This window comes from Megascapheus bottae, chromosome 8 (genome assembly GCF_031878675.1).
Source record: "Megascapheus bottae isolate mThoBot1 chromosome 8, mThoBot2.hap1, whole genome shotgun sequence".
Lineage (NCBI taxonomy): Eukaryota > Metazoa > Chordata > Mammalia > Rodentia > Geomyidae > Megascapheus > Megascapheus bottae.
In genome coordinates this window covers 9,489,141-9,501,470 of record NC_143516.1, presented here as the reverse complement: position 1 = coordinate 9,501,470, position 12,330 = coordinate 9,489,141, and the positions used below count along the sequence as shown (strand labels likewise).

At 39.8% G+C, this 12,330-nt stretch overlaps 1 protein-coding gene across 1 annotated transcript in view; it reads right to left on the bottom strand.

The window, feature by feature from the left end:
- The window catches only part of Syne1 (spectrin repeat containing nuclear envelope protein 1), a 364,140-nt gene that overhangs the window by 350,710 nt on the left and 1,100 nt on the right, over window positions 1-12,330 (bottom strand). Inside the window, exon 2 of the mRNA XM_090337945.1 lies at window positions 6,525-6,804. Coding sequence (XP_090194071.1) covers window positions 6,525-6,591 — 67 coding nt within the window. The 5' untranslated portion in view covers window positions 6,592-6,804. The remainder of the gene's footprint in view (window positions 1-6,524; window positions 6,805-12,330) is intronic.

Genomic DNA, 12,330 nt, shown 5'->3' with positions numbered 1-12,330 from the left:
TATAAGGCCATATAATGTGAAGCTAATTGAAAGGACCTCCAGGATATTGAAACAAAAGCCATATAACGAATGATTGTTGTCCTTAATGTACTATGTTGTCTCTCATCTCCTTTGCTGTCCCTTGGTTATCTCATATTGTTATAGTATCTCACTTTGTTATCTGATATATTGAATTTATTTGTATTTGGATATTTGAAATTTGATAGGGAAGGGGGGAAAACCAAGACGGGTGGGGGGGTGGGGGGGAGGGAAATGGGTACCAAGACATGTGAAAGGGTATAAATGTACGTGAATTAATGCACCTTCTATCTGGCAAATATCATGTAACCCTTTTACTAATTACAATAAAAAATGCAAAAAATAAATAAATAAATAAATAAATATGCAATTCCTCTAATTCTTGGCAAAACAAATCATATGGCCCACAGGAGAGAATAATCACACAGCAAAAGCAAGCACAACCATAACATAAATCCTAAAAATATCTTCTTTGCAAATCTTTGGACATATCAACAGACCAAAAGGGATACAAATATCATTTGAATGATGTTGGAATCTCACATCTGAAGAGAAAAGAAGCAAACAAGGTGGAGTGATTGCATAATGCTAGGTGAAGGATTTTTGCTTGGGTGGAGAGCCATGTTTACTAAACATAGCAGATTAACATCAGTAGAGGAAGAAGGAATTGTTTTTTAATCCAAGAGTTCATGGGAACAATGGAAACAAAAGAACATGATGTTACCACAGAAACTCATTTTAAAAGCAATCTACATCCAAAGAATTTATAGTCCTATGATAATTTGATGTTGAATTAACTTGGAACAGTTATCCAACTTTTTTCCATTTCATTTATTTGAGAACAAACAATTTACCTATCCTCAGAATCAGGGTGTGTGTGTGTGTGTGTGTGTGTGTGTGTGTGTGTACATAAATTCTTCTACAGTAACTTCTCAACTATTTAAAACAAATGAGCAATTAATGACTGATGTAAAACTATGATTAATAATTGCTTAAAGTATGGATTATCATTCAAACATAAGAAAGTAGTATTTGGATATTCAAGTGTATCAAAACAAAATTAAAAAAAATTTAATACCCTCATCAGTCCTGATCTGAAAGAAGAGATAAAAGAAAAAACTATCACCTTGTATGGAAAATGTTTGGTTCTTAACTCTCTCAAAAAATAAATGTGTATGTGTGTGTGTGTGTGTGTGTGTGTGTGTGTGTGTGTGTGTGTATAGAAACAGAATTTAACCCAGGAATTTTAGAATCTATTGACTTTTTGTCTGTTTATGGGTATCTATTGAAGGGAATTCTGTTCAGGAGCATCTGTGATGCCACCTTCCCTCATACAGGGTAAGCCAAGTCCCTGGAGCAGGTGCCCACACAGGAAGAATGGTCTAACCACCAGCACAATGACTGAATCTTGTCCCCAAGGCAGACTCAACTTAGTTCCAGGAGTTTTAGGTTTGCAATCTTGAGAAGAAATTTCAGAGGGCCACGTGTTAAATAACCTGTACAAACACGATAGCACATTTTCACTTGTCTCTTCCTGAACCTGAGTCTCACAGAAGCTTAACTGACCAATGGACAAGGTAAGAAGATAGTGTGGGAAGAATGCAGAAGAAATGATTTCAAGGAGTACAATGGTGGGCTATGAGAGGAAATGGTATACAAGGAAAGAAAGCAGGAGAGAGGTAATAGTCCCACAAAGGAGTTCAAAGCGCCTCCAGCAGGAACCCTATCACAACTCCAAGCTCTTTGCATAGCCCCAAACCCTGTCAGGAGAGAGCTTGCTGAGACCCAAGTTAGAGACCTTTTCTCCTTAGGTCTGTCTCATTTCTCAGTGAGACAGGGTGTCCAAAATAAGCTCCTGGTTTTTTTTCCCCTCATCCCTGTTTTCATTGTCTTTCCTTATTACAGAAGGGAGAGTGAGAAGACCAACTTTAATGGTTTTTTCCATACATCACATATGATGCATCACCCAATTATTCAGTCATACTTTCAAAATACATACGGAATGTCACCTCCACTCTACCCACCCACTGTTAAATGGCTGACTTTTGACATTAAAAATAGCCTTGTTGCTGGCTTCCCAGATTCTACCATCAAACATAAATGTGCTATTTCCACTGTAGAATATTTACTCAACAGATAGGATACTCACTATGCTAGATGGTGCAAAGGGTCCAGCGCCTCCTAACACTATTCTTATTCTGAGTACATTAGACACATACACGGAACAACATAATTCAAAGCAATGAAGGCATAAATGCCATGCTAATGTAATAAAGTGCTTGAAAAATTCAAAGGCGGGGAGAATTCTTTTAAATCATATTGATGATAATGCCTTCCCTGGGGAATTTGTATTTTGGTTGGGCTTTGAAGATCAGTTTTTGTTTTTGTTTTTTTAGGAAGACTGGATTAAGTTCATTGGATTAAGCCCTAGGGGAAGACAAGTCAGAGCATCTTCAAAGCATGGCTACTAGTAGTGTTTTTACCGGTTAAAATACAGGGATATGTAGGGGAGCTTCAATGCTAGGAGTTTAAGATGGTTTTGGAATTACAGAAGCCAAAAATTGGCTACAACTTCTAATGAGAGGTCAAAGAAATGATTTTGTTACATGTGTTTAATATTACTGACTAACAAGATTAAAGTTGTATGGTAAGAAGAATATGGAGGCAATATAATTTGCTCTGATGGTTTATCTTCTTTGTGTCAGTGTTTAGACACTCTTACTTTTAGAGAACTGACATAAAATATATCAAGTGCAATCAAACGGACCCATACTCATACAGGATTCATTCATGCATATAAGTTTTGGATACACTCAATTTGTATCCATTTGTATTTGACTAGTTGGCACTATAAAACTTATAAACTTCACAAAAGGACAAACTTTTCAAAAGCTATGCTTATACTGTGAAAAAATTATATTTTCATTATTTATCTTCATATTACTATACTTTTCAGTCAGCTGTTTTGCTAGATTGAGACTTCCTTTTACAGTACAAAAGACTTTGAGAAAATGTTTTAAACTAACCAGAGAGGCTTGGAGTTTGGCCTAGTGGTAGAGTGTTTACCTAGCATGCATGAATACCCAGGTTCGATTCCTCAGTACCATATACATATAAAAAAGCCGTAAGTGTTGCTGAGGCAAAGCTCCAGCCTGGAGAAAGTCCAACGATAGTATCCAGGCCCTGAGCTCAAGCCTAGGAGTGGCAAAAAAGTAGAATAACCAGAAAAGATTGTTATTATCCATTTATTTTTTCAAGAGGACATGATTATCATGTAATAGTAAAGTTCTTGAGTATATTTTCAATGGTGAAATGTTTGTCTCTTTTGCTCCCCTTTGAAACTATTCCCAAATACCAAAGGTTTAAGTATTTTAACAATGCAGAGAATATTGGTACTTTTTTTTAACATGTTAAACTATTCTCCATGACACTTCAGCATGTGTACTGTGTCCATTCTAGAATTCACCACTTGCTCTATTTCTCACTTTCACTGATGTTGCCCAATCATAAAAGAAGCAGCCTTGATCTAGTAATCTAAATATTCATGATGGTAAACAGTAGTTACACTAATTAGATGATATTCTTCAGTAAATGCTATTCAAGAGAACTAGAAAAGTTACAAAGAACATTAAAAAAAGTCACTACTATTTTTTAAATGCATAGAGTTGACACATTATTTTCTTAGATATGAACTTAATTGAAAAATGGTTCCATAAACCATCTGACATATGTGTATACATCTATATGTGTATGTAGTATATGTAACATTTCAAAGCCCAATATTATATTGTTAACCTGTGTTTGTTTTTAAGCTTCTATTAAAATTGGTAAAGTTATGGAAACATTCATTATTCTTAGCATCAAATGAAACTCCACATTGCAGTCTGGCTGCTCATTCATAATTCAGGATCCCAGCCTAAAACATGATGTTCAAACAAGCACAAATATTGGCACAGGTGAAATTCAGAACTGCTACAGTACCAGCAAAATTATGTAGCAATTTGTGTGTATGCTGTAGTCTCCCAGCCCTGGGAACCAAAATTAAAAGCAGAAAAACAACCAGTCCAGCCAGGCACCATGGCTCACGCCTATAATCCTAGCTAGTCTAGAGGCTGAGATCTGAGGATCAAGGTTCAAAGCCAGCCCAGGCACCAAAGGACCTGAAACTCTTATCTCCAATTAACCTCTAGAAAATGGGAAGTGGGGCTTGGCTCCAGAGTAGGGCAGTAGCCTTGATCTGAAAAACTCTAGGACACAGCCCAGGCTGAGTTTAAGCCCCATGACCCACCCAAAAAAAAAAAAAAAAAAAAAAGAAAAGAAAAACAACTAGTTCACAGTGATCACTGTAAACAACATAAGCCACCTAGTAAAGCCAAGCCACCAATATTGAAATGCCTTCATTAAGTATGGCTTTGAAAAGACAATAAAACCAGAGTCAGAAAAAAAAGATTATAAAAACATGACTTATTATTGAAATAGGCGAAGGGAAAGAGACTCTAGAGGAATGTTCTTACAGATTTGAACTTCGAATACAACAAGTCTGACTCTTAAGCTAATGGGAATTAATCTTTCCTCAAATAAATGTCCTCATCTGTCTTCATTATCTGGCTAATAAAGCCAGTCCTCCATTGAATTGGACCTCAGTCCCTTGTTTAGAGGCTCTGCAGCAGGAGAAGAGTGTTTAACTTCCCTTGACAGATGACCTGCCGCCTCTGTAAACAAGGGCTGGGTCCTGTGTGTGCAGAGCATCTGGAAGGAGGCAGGATGAGACAGGGCGCCCACAGATCTCCTAGCTTTCTGCACCCACACACTTCACCATGGGTCCATTTGTTACCTTCCGCTTCCTGCCATCTCACTCCGCTTCCATCCATGTGCCTAGACACATCTCACTTTGCAGCAATGCAGATCTTACATTTGGCACCAAAAGACACAAAGTCATGGGTGCTTTCACAACGTGAAGACTCCGTGTTCTCACTTACTCAGATACCCGTCTGATTTGTGATAACTTTTGTGGAAAAGAAGAGGAGTTCGTACACAAGTTGGGTTGTTTCATTATATAATAACATGAACGACTAGTTTCACACAGCGTAGAATGCATATAACTGTTAACACTCTCCTTCCAGATCTGGTTGACTGGAAAACTTTTAAGAAAAGTTTTTGTAGAATGAACAAGTACTGCCTTCTCCTCCTCTGAGGTCTTCCTGCATCTACTTGAATAGTTCACCAAATCAGAGCATGCAAGAGTTTGTAAGGCACTTTAAGTTCATTATCTTACTAAACTGCACAAGGCAGTCCTAGAAGGGTCTTAGCAGGATACTGTCCCTAATTTAGCACCCAAGGAACTTAGATGCTGAGTAGGGAATGGGAACGAGGGCTCCAGACTTTTTCAAAGAAATAAGCACACTTTTACAACCAGTAAATCACCAAACAGAACACTACTGAAATATCAGAACCCTTCAGTCTAAGTGCAGCCGCTTAGGAATGGTATATACACCGATTCGTGCAACAAAAAAAAAAAAGGACTCGTGTCTACAAATAGACAGCATTGTCTTATTCGCCACCTTATTTCAATCAATGTAACTATTTTGAGATTCAAGAATAATTAACTGAAATTTACCACCACACACACTGTAGGTAAATAAAGTGTGATCACAGCAGATTGAGATGATAGCTGGACACAAAACCACAGCGACCACCTGCTGGAGATGACAGACATGTCATGCTATTTTCATGTCAGCGGGAAAACATTTGAGTGAGAGCTCCCTAACTTTGGAAATTGTATATCCTACAATATACATCCTAAGCTTGGGAACAAGGGCCCCTGGAATTAATGACAACAGAGGAAACTTCTTTCTATCTGCATAATTATATCTGCAGTAGATAATTATTTTTAGAGCCTAAGGGTCGTATGTGACTTGAGGCCAGTCTCCCTGTTGACTGCTGCCTAGATGACATGTCACTGTTGATGAAGGATGTGGGACCCACCCAGCTGTCATCCATTAACCACACGTCATATCACTGCATCTCTCTCAGAGTCTCTTCAGCCTCATTTTGCTAATAAATAAAATAAAATAAAATTCTAGCTATCTCGGGGCATCCAGTTGGGCAACGCCCTCTGAATTCCCTTTGCCGACCCACACAGCTGTTCATCCAGCAGGGTCAGGACACTGTCCTTGCTGTCCCAGCTCAGGGCGGTCACTGAAGGCCAGATTCAGTACAGTTGCCAGTGACTCTGCTTGCCCAACTGGACAGCCGGTGGCCATCTAGAAGGTTCTAACACAGATTCAAAACCACAAAGCGCTCCACATTTGTCTTCTTATGTAACCCAAGGAAGGCTGCTTCTCAATACAAGAGGGGCTTAGTAGAGAACGAACGCTGAAGCCATCCACTCAGTTCTGCTGTGCTCCAGAAAACGGAATAAAATTCCAAAGCAATGAAACCTATAGTCAACCTGGTGCTTGAACCATCAGCTAGATGGGAAGACCAGCTGCTGGTCAGCTCCTTACCTTGCAGCCTCTGCATCACGTTGGCAATGTCCCGGTGGGACCGAGAGGCAGCTCTGGAGGTGGCCATGGTGCTTCATGGAGCCAGAAACCAACACCTGGAGATGTCCCCTGAGGCAGCGCAGGGCTAGGCCACACCAAAAACCCGGGGGAAGTTTCTAGATCTGCTCAGTTACAGTGGGTCTCAGGCACTCGCAGAGGTCCTCGAGGAGACAGCACTCCCGAGGACTGACCCGCTTCCTTCCTCTTCTATTAGGACAGTTGGCTTGCAGAACTCAGAAACCTGAAAACCAAAGGAAGAAAAAAAAGGAACAATTACAAAAACAATCTGGCTGGGGTCCTAAGGGTACCGAAAGGATATCTATCTCTACTCCATTTAAACACCTGATTGACTGGAGAGAGAAAGAACTAATGTTGAAAACATAAAGCACTATGCAAATTTCAGAAGCTTCTACAACGGTCGAGGAACAACAGAAATAAAATATAAACTAAAACTAGTCGTTCAAAGAGAAATATTTACTTTACTCCACTCCATGCTTTTAACACCAAAAAAATTATTAATCTATGGCTTACATTCAAAACACTGAGTGCTAGCCTTTATACTAAGCAATTCACTTATCTTTGCTTATTTTAGCTGTTTAGTAAAGACATTTTCTGTGTTTTTGTATGATTTCCAGTAATGAAACCATACCTTAGCTCCCAGTAACAAGTTGGTCAGTTGAGTCTAAATGTCAAAATATTCTTTTATAAAACAAATTCAGACTTTTAAAATAGTTATTTTACAAGATAAAATGTGTGTGTGTGTGTGCACACACACGCACCAGGGCTTGAACTCATAGCCTTGTCTTTTCATTTGGCTTTTTTTGTTCATAGTTGGCACTCTATCACTTGAGACCAGCTTCTCTTCCAGCATTTTGCTAGTTAACTAGAATTTGTAGACTTCTTTGCTCTGGCTGGCTTCTCATCATGATCCTCCAGGTCTCAATCTCCTGAGTAGTTAAGATTGTGGGCAGGACCCAGTAGAGCCATGCAAGTTGAGTCTTCGTTTTACCTCCTTCTATAAAAAGACTCTAAAGTTGTAGGGCCAGGATAAGGGTAAGCTACAGAGAGGACATCACTCGTGTAATTCTTCCCCAAATTCTCTGCTGTGGATGTGGGTGGTGAAAAAGTAAGCAAGTCCTTGGTGAAATTCTGATGTTGAGAAATGTACTTAAACAAGGATTTCCTAACTCTAATGTTGAACATGATGTCGCCATGAACTATGTAATTAGAACGAAGTAAGAGAAGCGAAAACTCTCCCAAACAGAGAAAAAACCAAGAGGCCACCCAGGTCTGTGTGCCTGAGATACTGGATTACAATGTGCAGAGCACCTCTGGACCAGGAACTGACAGAGGAAAAAGAATGGAGGGGTAACAAAGCAAAGGATGTCAAAATAAAAGAAGGAAGAGTCTGTACGTACCATTATAAGCTGAGTATATGAATTGTAAAGCAATATTATTTATGAAGGACTGGTAAGTAAAGCAATCATACTTATGAAGGATTGGTAAATAATCAAGAGTAATTGCTAAGTATATTTGACTTAAAAGAGCGTTATTGGTCCCTGTTTAAAATGTGCAAATTCTCAGTTGGAAATATCTTCTTATAGATATCCATCGACAAAAGATACAGAACAGTGTGCACTGTTCTGCATGTGAAATTACCAGAGGCTTCACTAGCCTCACATTGTAGCCAGGGTCAGACACAGCAAACAGCATCATTGGACAGGAGGTTGAGGAGATGTCTGTTGGCTACTTAAAAACTATGTGCCAGAAGTATGGCCAATTCCTTGGCTTTCTCTAGCCTAGAAGAGTATGTATCAACAAGAATCTCCAAGATAAATAATTACTTATAACTGTACCATCTTGTGTGACGATCTGGAAAAATTCTTTGCCCAACAGTTGTCTGTAGTAGGGAAAATATTCTACTTGTTGATAGACCAAAGGCTACCTTGATTGGCAGATTTACAGTGAGATTTGCCTTAAGGATTTTCTAATAACTGGCTCTTCTGAGTTTTAGAAAGGTAGATTGCAATGTGCAAGAATATAACCTCCTGATATCAATCTGTCTGCCTATCTACCTATTTTATTTATCCACATCTAAAGTAGATGAAAGAAATTCAGTTCAGCTGCTAGAGCCGGCAATGGAATTCAGAGAAAGTGACTCCACTTTCAATCAAGAATTACAGAATTAAAAGGGATTTCTCTAAGCAGATCACCCTGCTTCTTTCAGGTCACATTTGTGTCCCAAAATATTAATCCCAAAAGCAACTAATCTCCCTCTCATTCATATTCTCTCTCTCTCTCTCTCTCTCTCTCTCTCTCTCTCTCTCTCTCTCTCTCTCTCTCTCTCACTCTCTCTCTCTCCTTCCCTCCCTCCCTCCCTCCCTCTCTCCCTCTCCCACTCTCTAGCCTTACTGATACCATATAATTAATACATTCTGGGTATCTAAGCTCTATGTTCAACATTAGGGCTTCTAAGATAAATATAACACCGCACCTATTTTTAAGAGCTTAGAAAACAGCGGGAGATGCAGCAGTGTAAGAACAATTTAGACATGATCCAGGGCAGGGCTAGAGGTGAAGATGGGAAGGGTCAGAGCGTGCACAAGGGAAAGTGGAGGATACTCGAGCTTTCTGGAGCCATCAGTGGAGCTCAGCAGAGGAGAGGCTGCACGGGATTTACCTTTGGAATATCTCTGCAGGATCACGAGTTTATTTCCAGCTGAAGAAATCCATGGCACCCCTAAACACTCAAGCCAAGCTCCTCATCCCACACAGAGCCTGCGCTCAGCCCAGCCCCAAGCATGCGGCAGGACTTCCTCTCCATCCTGCCAGCACCCCTGTCTCCCTCTAATCATACTGAATATGTTACTGATAACAAAATCTATAACTGTTTTAAATAAATTTCTTTTCTCAAGGCGGGGAAGGGAACAAGGGCCTCGCATGCTAGGCTACACCTTGACCTCTGCATGATGCCCAGGACTCGCACATGTATTGCGTTCATGTCTCAGCCACTGATGTTAAGTATGACCTTGATTACACATTATGCCCTTAATATACATTTTTTATTTCACTGAATTAAAAAAAAACCAACTTCTTTCTTCCCAGCAAAGAAGTCATTGTAATATCCTTCAATGTTCAGGTCTAAGATAAACCATTCTCTTCTCATCATTGGTGTGTATGCATATATCCTACACTGTAAAATTATGATTTTCATGTTTTTCTTTCTGATACTTTGGGTTAGTGTCGTAAGAGACTTTAAGTGAATGAAAGATAATAGAACCTGGGAGTTAGAAGATATGAGTTCTGGGGTGACATTGGTTCCATCTCGCGGTTTGGGGTTAGATCTGGGCCTGGAGATCTTCAAGAACTACTGGACAAGGATGACAGGGCCCAGGAAATACACAGACCCTGTAGGACTAGAGGCCTGGAGCTGACTCTTAATTATGTCACTTACTGATCACAGGTCCTTAAGAAAACTAAACTTTTCTGAGTCCCAGTTTCAGCAAGAAAATGAGGTTCATTTAGGAAAAATTAGGTTGTTTATCCTGCTGAAATTAAGGTTGAAGAAGAAAAACACTGAATTGTGTATAGCCATGAGATGTAGCACTTACAAAGGCCCTAGTACAGAGAAACCAACCAACCAACAATAAATGAGGAAGCAAGTAAGGAAGGAGGTATTTGTAATATTTATCATGTAGTTGAGGTTCAGCCATCTATTCACTTTCCATTTTTCCTCCCCTGGCCTCAGTTTCTCTAGCTGCAATGGTAACCATGGTCCTAAGATGGAAGGATGTTCTAGATTATCCACTCCAGTTCCAAAACCCATGGCAGCAGGAGTGACCACAATACAAGCACTGGTATTTGATCGAGAGAACTTTATTTAAACTGACCTAGCAGCGCACTAGCTGCAGACACGACCTACCAAATCAGACCCGAGGTACTAAGATCCAGAATTCCCAAGGAGCCCAGGACACTCCAGTCATCAGAGCAGCTCTTAGCAGGTGTGGGATATGGATGGTGAGGGACAAGGAGGGAAGAGGTAAAGCTAGGCCCTGAGTTACAAAAGGAGAATTGGGTGGATATGGGTAGATTGTACACCAATGGACAATTCCTGGGACATGGCCAGTTTTCCAGAAGAAACAGAGAGAAACAAATATGACAATGAGCTGACCTTGTTGAAGGAGAATCCATGTCCACTGTGGGAACAAATCGCAACAACCTGCCATAGTTGCTGTGCAGGGCACAAAGGGAAGTTCGACTTTGCTATTTGGGATTTTTCTAGCTGAATGACAATTTAACACCAACAACTGTGAAAAACACAGTTGTGAAATGTCACAGGTCTACATTCCCAGTCTCTTTCCAAAATGCACAACAGGTTACTACAGCAATATTTTTCTTTATGGTTCCAAAATGGAATACTAAAGAGAGCAGTAGAAAAAAAAGAAAAACTAATCTGGCACCAGTGGCTTACACCTGTAATCCCAGCTACTCCAGAGGCTGGGGTCTGAGGATCATGGTGCAAAGTCAGCCAAGACAGGAAAGTTTGTGAGACTCTTATCTTCAATTAACCACCAGAAAATTGGAAGTAGAGAAGTGGTAGAGTACTAGCTTTGAACAAAAAAGTTCAAGGACAGCACTCAGGCCCTGAGTTCAAGCCCTACAGAAGACTATAAACAAAAAAGGAAGAGGGAGGGGGAATAAGAGGAAAAGGAGGAAGATGAGGAGGAGAAGGAGGAGAAAGAGAAGGAGGAGAGAAGAGGAAGAGGAGGAGGAGGAGGAGGAGGAGGAGGAGGAGGAGGAGGAGAAAGAAACACACCACTAGGCCCCTACCATACACCTTAAAGCAAGACCATTCAACTTATAGATATTAGGAAACTTGAGCAGGAAATTCCCTGCAAAATCCAGAGAGAGCGTGACTATTCTATAAGTCAATGGAGACCATAAACACATTAAGAGATTTGTAACAGTATGAAGTATAGCTATTACTTAATGAAAGCCTTAAGTTTTAAGTACAAGACAGCACTAATACTGAAATCCACTGTTCAGTAAAAACTGAAAAACCATTTCAACCCCACCCTCCCTTTATTCAAGCCTTGTTGGAATGAGTCCATATTAAGTGCCTAATTTTAAATTTTATTTAAAGTTTTCTCTTTTCACTGCTTAGTAGTGGCAAAAATGAATAAGCATTAAGATGGCTAAAACGTAGGGATGACAAGGGACCCATTGCAGGTATTATAACTATTAATATACACATGCAGGCTACCAGGATAATTAACATGCTGTTAATTATTTGCTATTTTCAATTACTCAGGGTAAAAAGAAAAGATACTGTCCACAGAAACAGAAGAATATGAAAAAAAGTAATCACGAAAGAGAGCAGGGTCAACCAAAATGAAAAATATTAAGTATCATGAGTCAAAATGATTTGTGAGCCTGCAGTATAAATTAGACCCTAAGTTATCTAATTCCCTGCAGTATGTATTTTACTCCTTTCCCAGTATTAGTCCTCCTTAAACATACTTACAAGGAATCTGTCCCCACAAGGAGAATTGGCCCTGTATGCTACTCACATTCAGGCCACAGGGTGTGGCTGCAGTAGCTGGAGCTGCAAAGAAAAAAAAAAAAAGAAAGAAAAAAAAAACACCACCTTGCTCCGTTATGGGCTCCTTATTTCCTGTTGTAGCCACACGTCTTTCTAGTTGCAAAAATGCTGTGCATATTGCACAGTTAGCAGAGAACAGAACAGTTCCCACTGGAGAAGCACCAA